This window comes from Melanotaenia boesemani, chromosome 13 (genome assembly GCF_017639745.1).
Source record: "Melanotaenia boesemani isolate fMelBoe1 chromosome 13, fMelBoe1.pri, whole genome shotgun sequence".
NCBI classification, from domain to species: Eukaryota; Metazoa; Chordata; class Actinopteri; order Atheriniformes; family Melanotaeniidae; genus Melanotaenia; species Melanotaenia boesemani.
In genome coordinates this window covers 30983128-30997653 of record NC_055694.1, presented here as the reverse complement: position 1 = coordinate 30997653, position 14526 = coordinate 30983128, and the positions used below count along the sequence as shown (strand labels likewise).

General features: G+C 42.3%; 2 protein-coding genes across 12 annotated transcripts in view; one reads left to right on the top strand and one right to left on the bottom strand.

The window, feature by feature from the left end:
• LOC121651923 (extracellular sulfatase Sulf-2-like) overlaps window positions 1–3869 on the top strand; it is a 126890-nt gene extending 123021 nt beyond the window's left edge. For all 11 annotated transcript variants that reach the window (XM_042004385.1, XM_042004389.1, XM_042004391.1 and 8 more), the window contains one exon: window positions 547–3869. In XM_042004385.1, the coding sequence (XP_041860319.1) occupies window positions 547–577 (31 nt within the window). In that variant the 3' untranslated portion in view covers window positions 578–3869. The remainder of the gene's footprint in view (window positions 1–546) is intronic.
• A 1567-nt stretch (window positions 3870–5436) lies between these two features.
• The window catches only part of LOC121651917 (myosin-7B-like), a 44839-nt gene continuing 35749 nt past the window's right edge, over window positions 5437–14526 (bottom strand). Inside the window, exons 32-46 of the mRNA XM_042004372.1 lie at window positions 13571–13689; window positions 13254–13450; window positions 12957–13140; window positions 12692–12857; window positions 11817–11941; window positions 11613–11728; window positions 9696–9882; window positions 9348–9557; window positions 9142–9267; window positions 8929–9019; window positions 8467–8546; window positions 7494–7598; window positions 7317–7412; window positions 5979–6122; window positions 5437–5903 (exon numbers count right to left, since the gene is read on the bottom strand). Of these exons, the coding sequence (XP_041860306.1) occupies window positions 5892–5903; window positions 5979–6122; window positions 7317–7412; window positions 7494–7598; window positions 8467–8546; window positions 8929–9019; window positions 9142–9267; window positions 9348–9557; window positions 9696–9882; window positions 11613–11728; window positions 11817–11941; window positions 12692–12857; window positions 12957–13140; window positions 13254–13450; window positions 13571–13689 (1958 nt within the window). The 3' untranslated portion in view covers window positions 5437–5891. The remainder of the gene's footprint in view (window positions 5904–5978; window positions 6123–7316; window positions 7413–7493; window positions 7599–8466; window positions 8547–8928; window positions 9020–9141; window positions 9268–9347; window positions 9558–9695; window positions 9883–11612; window positions 11729–11816; window positions 11942–12691; window positions 12858–12956; window positions 13141–13253; window positions 13451–13570; window positions 13690–14526) is intronic.

The window sequence follows — 14526 nt, the reverse complement described above, 5'->3', positions numbered from 1 at the left end:
CTAGATTTATTGCTGGTTGTGTTTTTTTTAAAAATAGAATTAGTAGAGGGATCTGAAACCTGCCTAAGTAGCACCCAAGCTCTGTTGTGTGCATCGCTGTAATCGGTGCACCGTAAAACCGCGCGCTGACAAACGTTCCACGTTGTTTGGAACACAAATTGTGAATAAATGCATTCATTTTCTTTAACGCGTTATATTTTTAGTAAAAATTAATCATTATTTACAAATAACAGTTAAAGTCCCATCCCTAATATAAATGTATAAATGTATGTATATATATATATATATATATATATATATATATATAGTTAGTGAACTGAACTTAATAATCAACTTTCTCTTTTGCTGAACCATAGATGGAGAAGGGGGAGACTCACCTCATTCTTAACAATGTTTGTGTTTCAGATCATTTTCTTTCTATCAAACTGTTGCTGCATGTTTCAGCCTCCTGCATGTGCCTCAGTCGTATGTCTGCTAACACCTCCAACACACAAACACATCCTGCTGTGGTCAAAGCTGACAGTGTGTGTGTGTTTGTGTTTCCAGAGGTCCAATTTGGGACGGCTGGAAGGGCTAAGCCTCCTGATTGGCTGAAGCTGGGTCCTGACACTGCCTATAGCACCCTGAAAGAGGGAAGCGTGGTTGCCGAGGTGACAGCATCAACCTTCCATCACGCCTCCACCTCTCCTGTCGGCCAATCAGCTTCTGTGACATCACTCAGCCCTCCCTCCCTGCTGCTCAGGGAGACGCTGGGACGAAACAGTGGACGCACATCTTCTCATCCTCTCTCCTCTTCCTGCAGTTGCTCTGAGGATGGAGGCTCAGGGTGGAGCAGCCAGAGGGGGAAAGAGGATGAGGAATGAGAGTATGAAGAGCAGGAGGAAGAGGAGGAGGCAGAGAAATGGCTTTTGTAAATTTCCAGCTGGTTAGATTTTTTCTGCCCTGAGCTTTGCCTTCCAGGTGCAGCTACACTCAAAATCTGCTCTTAGGAATGTGTTTCTGCCTTGAAACGACTTGTTTCAGGAAGAAATCAGGACTGTAGAAAAGTTTTTTTTTCTCTCTTTTTTTATATAACTAAATCAGATCTGATGGATAGTTTTTTGTCATTAATCGAAAGAAGATTCATGAAGATATTTTGGAAGCAGCTTCTATTATTGGAATATTTCCTTGTTATTATCATTTATTCAATTTAATGATTTAACAATAAAGCAGGTGGAAACTATCTTTTAATAACAAGAAGCTTAATGATAAAATCATTATTTCCATTTAAAACTCAATTATCTCGTTTTCTGTGATCACAAGAAATCAAATATAGTTTAAAGTTTTCTAGTATTTATAAAATATTCTTGACAAATGTTTGACGCGATTTCTTGTAAAAGCAGAAAAAAATCCAGTTTGATTTTAGGATCTTTTTTATGTTTTTTTTTTCCAGTGAATCACAATCAGAGCTGATTGTGAAAACTCCACCAGCTGACATGCACTATCAAGTATTTTCACATTATTTTACATCTTGTTTAAAAAGCTGAGTATTTAAATGATAATAAAGTTGTTTTGATCAGCTGCGTTGCATTAGTTTACCAGCAGGTGGCGCCATTTCTTTAATATGAATTGCAGAAGATAAAGATGATGTGGTTAAAAAAAGCTGCAGGCAAAAAGCAGAAGTAAAAACAACGGGAGGATTTTTAATGACAAATAAAACAGCTGTGTGTTTGGCTGAGCCTGGTTTACGGCTGTTCATCCACTGAGTAATCATGTGACTTCTGTAAGGCGTTTATGATTGGCTAAAAGTTGGCTTAGCCAGTTACCATGACATCCATGTGATTTACGATATTACAGTTTTTTTTTTTTTTTTGTTTGTTTGTTTTTGTTTTTTTTTATCAGCCGGATGGAAGCACAGTTACTGTGAATTTTAGACGAATTTATAGAACAAAGCCTTCCTCTTCTTTTTCCTCCTCCTCCTCCTCATGTGACTTCCTAGCAGCCAGTTTATGTCGTGTTTGTATTTAGTCTTTCTAACCGCCTCTACAGACGTTTAAGGACCCCTTCAACTAAACCCAGACTGAGAGGCTTCGAACACTCTGACGTCACTGCTGGTGTGGTGATGTCATTGGTTTTTTCCTCTAACTTGAGTGTTGGTTGCCATAGTGACCGACAGCTTTACTGACAGAGCTACAGTTGTACTAACCTGGCGACTGGCAAGTACCCATGATGCAACGCAGCAGCCCTGAAGAGGATGACAGCTTTGGAATAGAAATCAAATCTCTTGAGCCAATCAGAAGTGGACTAAACAATGACATCAGAACTTTCTGTTTTGTGATTATTAAAAAAAAAAAAAAAAAAAAAAAAGATTATCCAAGAGCAGTTTCTGTGTTTTTGGTTTTTCTTTTCTTCCTTAGTTTGTCCTCGGTGTGTTTTTCTTTCACAGAAATCAAACCACAGATGATAAATTATTAAAATGAGATTAAATGACTGGATTCACACAGGAAGGAACGAGTTTAGAAGATTTCATCCTCACATGAAGATGCTGTGGTGAAAATGTCTGTTTCTAAATGTATTCTGGTTAAGTTTAATATGAACATGAATGCAGATGCAGGACACATTCACAACTAGAATAGTATGGGGGAAAAACATTTCACACCTTATGCACTTTAGTTAAAACAACTACTTGCAAATAACCACGGACCAAGAAGAGAGAAGAACGGAACCACGGCTGCCCTGCAGCGTAGCTTCATTTCTGTCTACAACAGGAACTTTTGCTGGTTAAAAATAAAGGAATGGAGCCTTATAGAGCTGGGTTCTTTAACTCTGGTCCTCAGGTTAGAGATGTGTCTTTGCTTTAGACTAATGGGTCAGTAATGGGCTTGGTCAGGACTTGAGGAAATTAATTTAATTTGAATCAGCTTTAGGAAACGGGAACTTCGAGAAGCTAAGGAAGACTGATTATAGAGTCGACCCTTTTATTCCAACATGATTCACTGGATGAGTGACTACATCACAGCACAGTTACCAGATTTTTACTGTGAGCATTGAGTTCATCACAGCCTGATCCCAGTTTGATGGTGACTGAAGTTGATATTGGATGTTAAACGTTTTAGATGGGTTCCTTTGTATTTGTGTGAAATGTGAAATCTCAGAGGAGGAAACCTGATTCTGACACTGACAGACTCGATGTGTTGCAGCCATGTTGATCTAAAACAGTTACAGCTCCAAAAACTTAAGAATGTGTTTTTCTGACGTGTTTCTCTGCAGGCACAACATGCAGCTCACTATGTGATGACGTTGATGCTAAATGACAATGGAGACGTTTAACTCGGTGTTGATGAGAAGCTCCAGAAGTGGAGGTGGTTGCAATTACTGGGTGGCTGAGTAAACCTTGTTCTGGGTGTGCTCTACACTTGCTAGACAAACGTACCGTTAACCCTTTAGGGCCGATCCTTTCTGCTTTAGTTTGCAGCCTCATGCGGCTGATCTGAGACCAGGAGAAGGTTATGGAGGGTGAGGTTCCTCCTTCCTGTGTGAATGCAGCCTGTCTGCTGTCTGTACAGGTTCTTCTTCATCACTGTATTTGCTCTGCGTTGCTATTTGCTGTCTAACAACCCTGCTTCTGTTTGAATGTATTTGTAAATGTGTTTTCTCTAAGAGCCAAACCAAAGTGGTTCTGCTGAGACCGGACAGAGCACACACACACACACACACAGAGAGAGAAGGATGGACTGCAGAGCACTTTGATTGGATGATGGAGGTATAAATGGACTAATGGGTTAATGATGAGTTAATACTGATCTAACAAACATGTACAGTCACCTACTGACCCGTGGATATACTGATTGATTTTAGTATGTGAATAAAGTGTTGAAATCCAAAATGTACCGAATACATTAAAGTGTGTGTTTTTTTTTATGTTAGAAACAAAGAAAACTTTCCACTGTGGAGGCTGCTCCATGTTCCGTCTTGTGGGGCCATGGGGAGGGCCTGCGGATGGGGTCGCCTTCAGTCGGTGGGCATTGGCCCTTGGTCAGGTGGCGGTACTGTTCTGGGGGCTCAGGGCTCGTCGCTCTGACCGCCCTGGATGGCCGGTTGCTGGTGGGGTCGATGGCTGCTGATCTTGGCCCGCCAGGGCCTGTGCCACGTGACTACGGGGGGCCTTGGCTAGAGCTGTCCTCTGCTGCCCTCGTGGTGGGCCCGGGGTAGTCTTTGTGGTGGGGTGGCTTGGGTTCATGCTCCGGGATTGCCGCCGATTGCCCAGGCCTCTGGGCCGCCCTAGTCTGCCTGTAGCCTCCATAGAGGTGTGGTCGCCATTCATCTCTGCTTACTACTCATTCCTCACACTCTGCATGTCACAGACATTCACTGAGTTGTCCAGCGGGTTTATACTCAAGCTACTTTCTTTTTTTTAATGTGTGTCTTTGGTACTTTGGTTGTTGTGATACATCTTGTTTTTGTCCTTTTTTTGGGGGGGGGGGGGGACTCGTAATGACTGTCAGCTCAGAAGAAAGAAAAAGAAATCAGTAACGAGTAGTTTTTCTTCTTAAGTTCATTCAGGGTGGTATTCATTCTTCCCACAGGTTTCAGTCTTCACCAGCTCTTTAAAGTTTCTGCTTTATTAGTTTCATGTTTGCAACCAGCTTCTCATCTTCCATTTCATTTTCTGGCCCAATTTCAAACCCCCACCATCTAACCCAGGGGTGTCAAATTAATTTTAGTTCAGGGGCACTGAACTGTTTTCAACTTTTTACTGCGAGGCCCAGCAACTAAAACCTCCTTTCCACCAAGGGGTCCAGCTCAGGACGGGAGGGTTTGGTTCAGTAAACCCTGATCTCTGGTGCGTTTCCATCCATACCCTTACCTGTTTAGTGGTGTATAAGCCAGATAGCAATAGATGCGTCAGCTACAGTGTGATGTCATAGTGGCGCAACACCTTCCCTGAATGATAACAAAGGTGACCCAGAAACAAATGGAGAATGGTGAACGTCCAGCAGTTTGTCCTCTTTCTTCTGGGCTTTAAACAACAAAAAAATCCATCCTAAGTTTAAGCATGGAGCTTTTCCTGCTTTATTCTCAATGCAGAGTTGCACAGGAACTGATCATTCCTTCAACCAATCAATGGATTTCAGCATGTCAAGCTCCACCCTTTAGGGTCGGATCCTAAGATTGAGACCCATACAGAAATATACCAAAAAGTAGGACAGGTTGGATCAAATATTCTGGCCCCCATCCCAGTTTTTGCTTGTGGAAACACCCATCCCATTCTGGCCTGGCCTGTTGGTGGAAACAGGGAAGAAATCCAGAGTCCCCCAGGAAAGATTGAAGGTTGTCCTGGTTGTTCTGCTTTCCCCAAACCAGGTGTACCTGCAGTCTAATGATGTACAGGAAAGTAATGGGGGAGTAATAAAAAGACTTCAGAAAGTTATTGAGAAAAATTAAGCTTTTATTAGCTCATTAGCATCAACTTAATTCACTGATTGTCACCAATACACCCAAAAAAAAACATCAACATGGAAGAGTAGAGCCTTACAGGTCTGGTTACAATTAATGACCTCATTTCCTGTTATCCTTTAACTGGGGGTCAGACTGGGAAAAAACTATTTTAACAAAAGTTTGTATGGATTTAGAGAATGAATCAATGACAAAGATGTTTTTCTCTCAGTAGCTCCTGACACTGATCTGAATTACAAACTGCTGTTTTCAGCTCATGCACATACACACTTTCCACACTACACACCAATTCACAACACCTCCCAGCAAAGAAGTAAAGAAACACACTGACGTAGTAACTAGAGACCGGAGAATCTCCTCATCGCTGTTGACTGAAGCAGCTGGAAACACATCAGACAAAAACCCACAGCAGTCAGACTTCACACAAGACACTGATGGTGTTTGAAGATGCAGCATCATTCAGCGATCTGCAGAAACAAACAGAACATTACAAACATGAAGGGAAAACACAACTAACTGCTCACGCTCAGGACATCGCTCACCATGGCAACCTTGCTGCTTTGCTCATGGGTTCGGATCCGCAGCTTATTGACGGTCGTCTCGGCCATGTCGGCTCTCTCCTCTGCATCATCAAGCTCATGTTGGATTTTCCGGAAACGAACAGCACTGCAGCTCACCTGCTCCTCCTGGTGGACAAGCAGTAGAATAACACTGATGCTAAAAGTCCCATGACAGACTCGATGTTGCAGAGCTGAACTTCTGAACTGAGCTTCTCATGGATAACCAGTATCGCTCATGTCCTAATTTCCACCGAGTGCATGTGCACCTCGTTATGGCTGTGCTATGGTTTTGTTCCGACCTCCGTAGCACATCAATCCAAGCTGGGACCATGTCAGGTGTGAAGCGCCTGCAAGTGCAGTCCACCTGCAGAATCTGCGAGATCACGTAATCACAGGAGAAGTGGAGAATCCTGTGATTCTCCACTTGCAGGATAAACGTCTCGTCATCCATGAAAAAAAAAAAAAACTGAGACACCCTGACTGATCAATGGCGTAATGTTTACATGATTAAGTGGAAATCTGCATAGGGGCTTTTATTTTGAAAATTACCAGACGCTTTTACACTGCTCCCCTGTCTGCCTCTATCTGAACTGCTGAATTTGACACATTCTGGATGGTGTTGCATCAAAAACAGACTCGGCTCCTATGTTTAGCGGAGATCCCCGACAAGGCCCTTCTGGGATGCTTCCGACACGCATTACGGCGTCTGTTGTGAGCCAAACCACTGATTAAAATGGCTGCGAATAGCTGAGGAGGCTGTGGCAGAACCGTGACGCAGCACACATGCACCTGGTGGAAATTAGGGGGTCCCGTGGCCCTCGCGGCCCACAGGTTCAAAACTGACAAATTTTTTGTGGCCATATAAGTTATGCTGAAGGCCCGAGTATAGGCCGCAGCCCCAAGCTTAAGAATCACTGTTTTAGATGATGTTTCATATGAAGTTTGGGGGAAAACATTTGAGAAATGGAGGATCATACTTATGTTAATCAAGGGCTGACAGTGGGACCTGAACTGGCCTCATCAAAGAAAAACTGAAGAAGAAAGAGTTGATGAAGGCAGAAAATAAGATGAAACATTGGTGAGTTTTGTACCAGAAGAACTTCAGAGTGTAATTTAGCTGCAGACATGAATTTAGATGCAAGTTGTTAGATTGTGGGTGAATGTTTTTCTTTAGATGGTTGCCACCTCCACCTTGACTAATAATAAATAGTTATTGTTGCTTACCGTTACTTTTATTCCTATTTGAAGGTGCATACCTTCTGTTAGATTATGTGGATTATAGGGGATTAGACTGAATCAGATTATGATCAGCAGACTCACAGCGCTTTCTGCTTGTCTCTTGTAGCTCTTGACTTTGGTCTGAAGCTTTTCGATCAGGTCCTGCATCCTCAGCAAAGTCTTCCTGTCCTCCTCGGACTGCAGGAACACAGAGAACCAGTGAAACCACAGAAGCATCAGAAGACCTGTTTGAGTCCAGCAGCAGCAGCCGGATCAGACCTGGTATGTTAGCTCTTTGACTCTCCTCTCGTAGCGGCGGACTCCTTTCTGGTACTCTTCACTCTTCTTCTGCTCCACCATCACCTCCGTCTGCAGCTCCCTCACCTGCACACACAGCAGCCCCATTTCATCCACATTTCAGGTGTTTTTGTTCGTGTGGCATTAGCTCAGCAGACTAAATGTCAACTTCTTCACAACCAAGAGGAAACTTTTTTAACTCATAATGTTTTTGGAAAGAGGAGAAAATGGATGGATAGATGTTTTTGGTTTCACTCCCTAGTTGTTTTTAAGTAAAGGAGATCTGATTATTTCAGCTCTGGAGGTCAAAGTTCAGAGTAGATGAGGCAAGTGTCCCCAGTCCCACCAGGAATTTCAGCCGTTTAAACTCTAAATCTGTTTATTTGTCATTTCTGAGTTGTGAATCTTTATTTTTTATCTTAAAGTGTTACATATGTGAAACAATCTGTTTAACAACTGGGTCATCCCCATAAGTTGTGTTTAGATTTGTTAGTGTCTTTAATTAAAAAAAAAAAAATCAAATCTCAACAGATGTCATTTATTTTTTCCTTTTTGTTCTGTGCACCAATCTGACAACAGCTAACAGGTACAACGGGTATCTGATTTTCCATATTAGTTTCAAAAACAAAAACAGGAAAACATTGATTTTTATTGGTGTTTTATTTTATTTTTATTTTAAAAGAGAGAAAACTATAGAAAAATAAGATCTCACTCATTTTCACTTGCAGTTACTCTTATGACCACTAGAGGTCGCATATTCTTTTGAATGTCATTTTAAGTAAGGAGATTTTTCTTCTATTTTTTTTCTTCCATAGTGTCAAATAGCCTCAGGGATTTTTTTTCCTTTAGCTCCAGTGTCTGCAGTGGAGTTTAAGAAGGTTGAGAAAAGGAGCTTAAAGTGCAGTGTCAACACAAAAGTTTCCTTCCATCCACAGAGTGAAGAGTTTCCACTCACTCTGGTCTCCAGTTTATGAAGCTGTTTCTTTCCCCCTTTCAGCGCCATCTGCTCCGTCTCATCCAGTTTGACCTGCAGCTCTGTCAGAAACACAAACAGCTGATCAACATTTAACATGAAAACTGTTTCAATCCAGAAAATATTTGTTTTTTTTCTGTCGTCGCTGTTTTTTCAAAAGGTTGAAAAATAAAAAAAAAAACAAATAAATAAATAAAAGACCTAAAACAGACTGAAAGGAGTGTCCAAAAAATATAGGTGGACAAAAAACATTAAAATGTTTGAAGAAAAAATTCTAAATAAATATGGAGATAAAACTAAATATAAAGTTAAAGGAGTAGTGAGAAGTTTATTTATATTTTGCATTTAATGTATGCATGTAATTTAATGTATTAAATCCAAAATAATAAATTATGTTGATTTGAATGATTTTTTTTCTCTCCTCAGTTGAGTTTTTTTCTGTACCTTTCACTGTGCACTCCATGTTCTTCTTCATCCTCTCCAGCATGTTGCTGCTGTCCTGCTCCTTCTTCAGCTCCTCTGCCATCAGAGCTGCCTGGTCAAACACAAACATGCACAGAGTTCAGGTTCGACCCCCCGGAAGCGGACCCGAACCGGAGCCTGAGCCAGCACCAGGAAAACAGAAAATCTGCTGAGAGGTCAAAGGTCAGGACTGACATCAGTGATGGCCTTCTTGGCTTTCTCCTCGGCGCTGCGGCTCTCCTGTACGGCGTCCCCCACCTCTCCGGACAGCAGAGACAGATCCGCCTCCAGCTTCCTCTTCTGGTTCACCAGACCTGCGTTCTGACACAGGAAGTCGTCCGTGAATCACTTTGATTATGTGACAGCTGTGGATCAGGTGATGATGATCTCTGTGTTCGAACCTGTGTAGTGAGCAGGTTGACTCTCTCCGACACCTCCACCAGCTCGTGTTCAGCCATCTTGCGGGTGCGGTCGGTCTGTTCCAGGATCCCACGTAGCTCCTCCTCTTCCGCCGCCATGAGCGAACAACGGCGCTCTAACAGGACTATCTGCTCTTTCAGCTGATTGGTCAGCTGGACTTTATCTTCCAGCTCCACCTGCTGCTCTTTGACCTGCAGTAGAGCATAATGACATAGACACAATGATCTTCTTCTTCTTTTGCAGCTGTTTTATGGCACCAGCTGGAGAATTAGCCTCCAACTGTTTAAAGTTCAGATGAGCTAGAAGGTTTTGGGACCAGGTGAAGCTACCTGAGTCTGCAGGTGTCTCATGATCCTCTGGCTCTCGGTCGCCTGCCTGTTGGCATGGCCCAGCTGAACCTCCATCTCATTGAGGTCAGACTCCATCTTCTTCCTCAGACGAACCGCTTCACTGCGACTGCGGACCTCCGCCTCCAAACTGGTCTGCATGGTTTCCAGGGAATTCTGGTGGCTCCGCCTGGTGGAATGACCTGGAATTACTAATCACAGCCATCAATATCATGGATATGCTTACCCCATCCACTTTATGAGGTCCACTTTACTGGTACTGGATTGGACCCTCTTTTACGTTCAGAACTGCTTTAATTCCTGGTGTGATAGATGGAAGCAGGTGGTGGAAACCTTCCACAGAGGTTAAACCAGGCCATGTTGGTACTAAGGGGCCCAAAGTGGGCCAAGAAAATATCCCCCCACCATTACACCAGCAGCAGCCTGAAGCGTTGATCCAAGCCAGGATGGATCCATGTTTTCATGATGTTTCCACCAAATTCTGAGCCTTCTGAGATCTTTCAGAGGGGGATAACTGTGGTCACATTAGAGAAATAAAACATCTTCACATTTTTAATCTGGATCACCAAGTGGAAATATTCGGAACACGTTTAAAAAGAAGGAGAGTTGGTTGTTTTAGGGTGCAGTGTGCGGAGCTTGATGTGGTGGTAGAGGGGTTCAGTTCTGGTTTCCTGTCTGGTGAAGATGGACTAGATCCTTGTGTGGCTAGATCCACTTTGGGAGCTGTCGGACTGCTGATACTGGGGCTGGAGGCTGTCATGGCCTGATCTGTGTCCTTTACTAAAGTGAAAAAAAATCTCCATTTCTCTCTATTCTTATATCTTCCTCAGCAAACTGGTTACAGGATGTATTTCTCCATATTTAAAATGAACTAGCAGCCTTGCTAGCCTCCTGTTAAAATGAAACTGGATTATGTAGCGCTAGCTTAGTCAGCGCTTAGTAACGTGGATACTGAGGTATTCGAGCATCTTTATAGTTTCTTTTCAGCTCCAATTTGAAAATCTTAATTAACTGTCCCTAAATACACTCACTGAAAACTAAATATGACATGATTTTCCCACATAGTAGGTGTGTCCCAATTCAGGGTCTGCACACTTCGTAGGACACTTTAGGACACTTCAGTGGACGTTAAAATCAACCGGTAACACAAACAGTAAAAAGAAAAAAAGGCTCTGTTGTTTTCCAGCCGGTACACACTTCATTAGCCCCTTTAAAAACCACAAATATCAAATATCAAACATGCTTGTTTGTTAAAGTGTAGTTTAAAAAAAATCCTTTTTTTTTTTTTTTAGACCGAAACCTAAAACGTACTCTTCTGAGCTCGATTTTTTATCACCATCTTGTGCACAGTGAATTCTGGGAGAAAAGAGGCTGTGAAGGATGCATCACCAGCAGCCTTTGTTTGGGGCCAAACGAAGTGCGGATTTGAAGGGTGGATTCAGAGGCTTCTTGAAATTCTGTGAGTTGGGACAGTGCTTGGCTCACCACGATGACGTATGTGGCTGACAAATCTGCACTTCGAAGTGTGCAGACCCTGAATTGGGACACACCTTATCTTACTACTTGTGTGCTAACATAAAACTAAATTAGCACTGCTACGTAGCTTCATGCTAACATCGGGTTAATAGCCTGACATAACATTAAGTAGTTGTACTTGCACAGGGACAAAATCTTTTCTAGAAATGTGCAGCCAAATATGTTTAAAGGAGGAATAATCAGGAAAATACTTTGACTTCAAACTGGTGTAGTGATACTGGTTATCCATTCAGGTCTGGAATGACTTGAATCACTTACAGTGGCACCTGGGGTGTCCAAGAAGATTTCAGAGGAGGCCAGTGCCACCTGAACCTGAACCTTAACTCATACTGTATTTGGTACCTGTATTTGGTATTTTGGTACCTGAGGTTTTCGATCTCATCCTCCTTCTCTGCAATCTTTCTCTCCACCTCAGTCCTGATCTGCTGCAGCTCCATCTGAAATCTCATGGTCTTGCTCTCCTCATGCTCCAAGCTGCCCTGTTGGGTAGAAAGTCAGGTGCAGTAGTTCAGTTACCAGTTCGGGTGATAAAGAGCTGACAGGTAACTGCAGCAGGTTGGGAGTTACCTCTGCTTCTTCCAGAGCAGCTCTAATGTCGCTCTTCTCCACATCAAGGATTTTCTTTGTCCTCTCCAGCTCATGGATGGTCTTTCCTTCCTGACTGAGCTGATCCACCAGGTCCAGGATCTCCTCTGGAATCATTGAAATGCAGAAGAAGCCACCAAAGGTTTTACTAATTTCGATGTCCATCTGACGTGTTTAGTTACTGGAATGAATGAGCATGATCTCCTTGTAATAGACTTAAACTGTTTCTTTCTAAAACCAATGCAGAGATTTTACTACAAACTACTATCTGCAGGAGTGATTTCTGTTGTCTCAAAGAGAAGAATATCACAACTACAGCATCTTCAAGATTAGGCTGAATCAATGTTGATTACGATCTCGATCTCAAAGACTTAAATACTTATCAGCTTTAGAGTTCATTTTAAGGGTTTGTTATTAATATATACACATCTCAAGGGTTATATATCAGGTCTGCTGTTACTCTGTAAACCCTCAAGAATTGCCAGGTCTTCTGGAAGAGACCTTTTAATGATACCCGAACAGAAACCAGTGGTGAGGCAGCCTTTTCTTAATACCGCCCACATCTGAGAGCAGCAGAGTTAATGCTCTCAAAATAAAAAGTAAAATATTTAGTTTAATTGATTTAGTTATTTAATATTGAAGTATTTTGATATCTTATTGTTTTATATTTTGGTTACCCTAAAAATAAGAATGATTATTGATTTATTAATTTAATTATTGTCTATTTATTCATTTAATTCTTTTTAGCCACAAATATTTTTCATATCTTTATTTCTTTTTATCTGTGAGATTTTCCAGATTCAGGGAGACCTGACCAGATCTGTGTGCAGCCGCTGGAAATGAAGTGATGAAGATACCTTGCAGATTCTTGTTTTCTCGTTTAACTGTCTCCAGATGATCCAGAGCTTCTTCGTAGCTGTTTTTTAGTTTGAAGAGCTCCGTGCTCAGACTGCGAGACTCTGTCTGCGATGCCTCCAGCTCCATCTGATTCTCCTCAAACTTCAGCTTCCAGTCACTGAGCAGCTGCATCAAACAACACAAACCAACCTGTTTCTGAGCTTCTCTGCCCGACCACAGCCTGGGTGACTCTGTTGAGGGTCACGGCTGTTTTTCCACACTGACCTTGTCCAAGTTGCGTTGCTTCTTGTCCAGAGCCAGAGCGGCAGCGTTGGAGCGCTCCAGTTCCACCACCAGGTCTTCAATCTCTGTCTGCAGACGTTGTTTGGTTTTTTCCAGCGAGGAACACTTGGCCTGAGACGCCTCCACAGCTTCTTCTGCAGTCTGCAGTTTCACAACTATCTTCTTCCTACAAACCAAAACATAAAAAAAAATATAGTAAAAAAAATTTTGATTCTCTTGAATTGAATTGGGTCGGTATGGGGCCACATAGTGATGGTGGCACCACCTGAATCATCTTACTTAGCATCTTCCAGCTCCTCTATTCTCAGTACAGCATCGGTCTCGTACTTCGCTCTCCACTGAACCACCTGGCTGTTGGCTTTGGACAGCGCCCTCTGCAGCTCAGCTTTGGCTTCCTGCTCCTCCTCCAGCTGCTCCTTCAGCAGACTGCAGTCATGACGGGACGCTTGAACCGCATGAGCCAGCGCCACACGAGCCTGCAGCACAAACGTAAGACAGACTCACCAGCAGAAAACAATCTGTAGTCTGACATGTTCTAGTGAGCTGGGTGTGTTGATGTGAAATCAGTGTGAGAGAGGCAGGAGGATCAGTGTTACCTTGCTCTCTTCTTCCAGCTGCCTCTTTAGATCCTCGGTGTTCTGGCCGAGGCCTGCTTTGGATCGTTGTAGCTGACTAATCATGGCATCCCGCTCGTCCAGACGTCGGCTGTACTCAGCTGAGAACATTATAGAAAGAAAGAAAACTTTTTATTCATTTAGCAACAGACGTGTTAAATTTACAATTTTAAGGACTGATTCTCACATTGTGGAGAATTACTGTCTTTTATGTGGAATGTGGTTTTAATATGATATGACCTGATTAATGAACTCTGTCCAGTCAGGAACACGTTATTCATCTTTTCTTAGGAAATTAAATCCTGTCCAAAGCTTCAACCTTGTGTTAAAAAAATTGACTGAAAATATGAACGATATAGGTAAATATAGAAACTGGCATAAAATATGTACCATTGGAAGAACGAATGTCAACTCTTTTCATGCTGGGACCATAGGAGTTTATTTTATTTATTTTTTTTAAATATACATGTTGGGGACACCACAATACAAATACAACATTTGTTATTTTTAAGTTAAACTGGACTTTTGGATCAAAAAACTCCCAAGACTTCCTCCACACCATCTCTTTCTATCCAAGGAGGAAGTACATCTGCCACCCTTCAGGCTCCCTAGAGGACAATCCTGTACACTTCTTCCTGCTCTCCTCAGCCTCCAGGATCAGCTTGCCAGAAGCCATCAATCTCTTTACCTCTTTGTCCTTCCTTGTCCAACATCATTGATCATTTCCACCTCCTTTATTCAAGAACCAAACCATTTGCTGTTTGGAGGGAAAAGTAGGGGTGCCGGGAAAAACAGATTCACTTCCAAATCACAATTTTTCTTTTTAAGATGCTGAAGGAATTTTTCAAACATTTCCTAATTGTTTGTCAGGTATCAGCCTCCATAGTGTGTTGCTCCAGCAAAGGGTGGTCAGACACACTACTTGTTACTTAATGTTT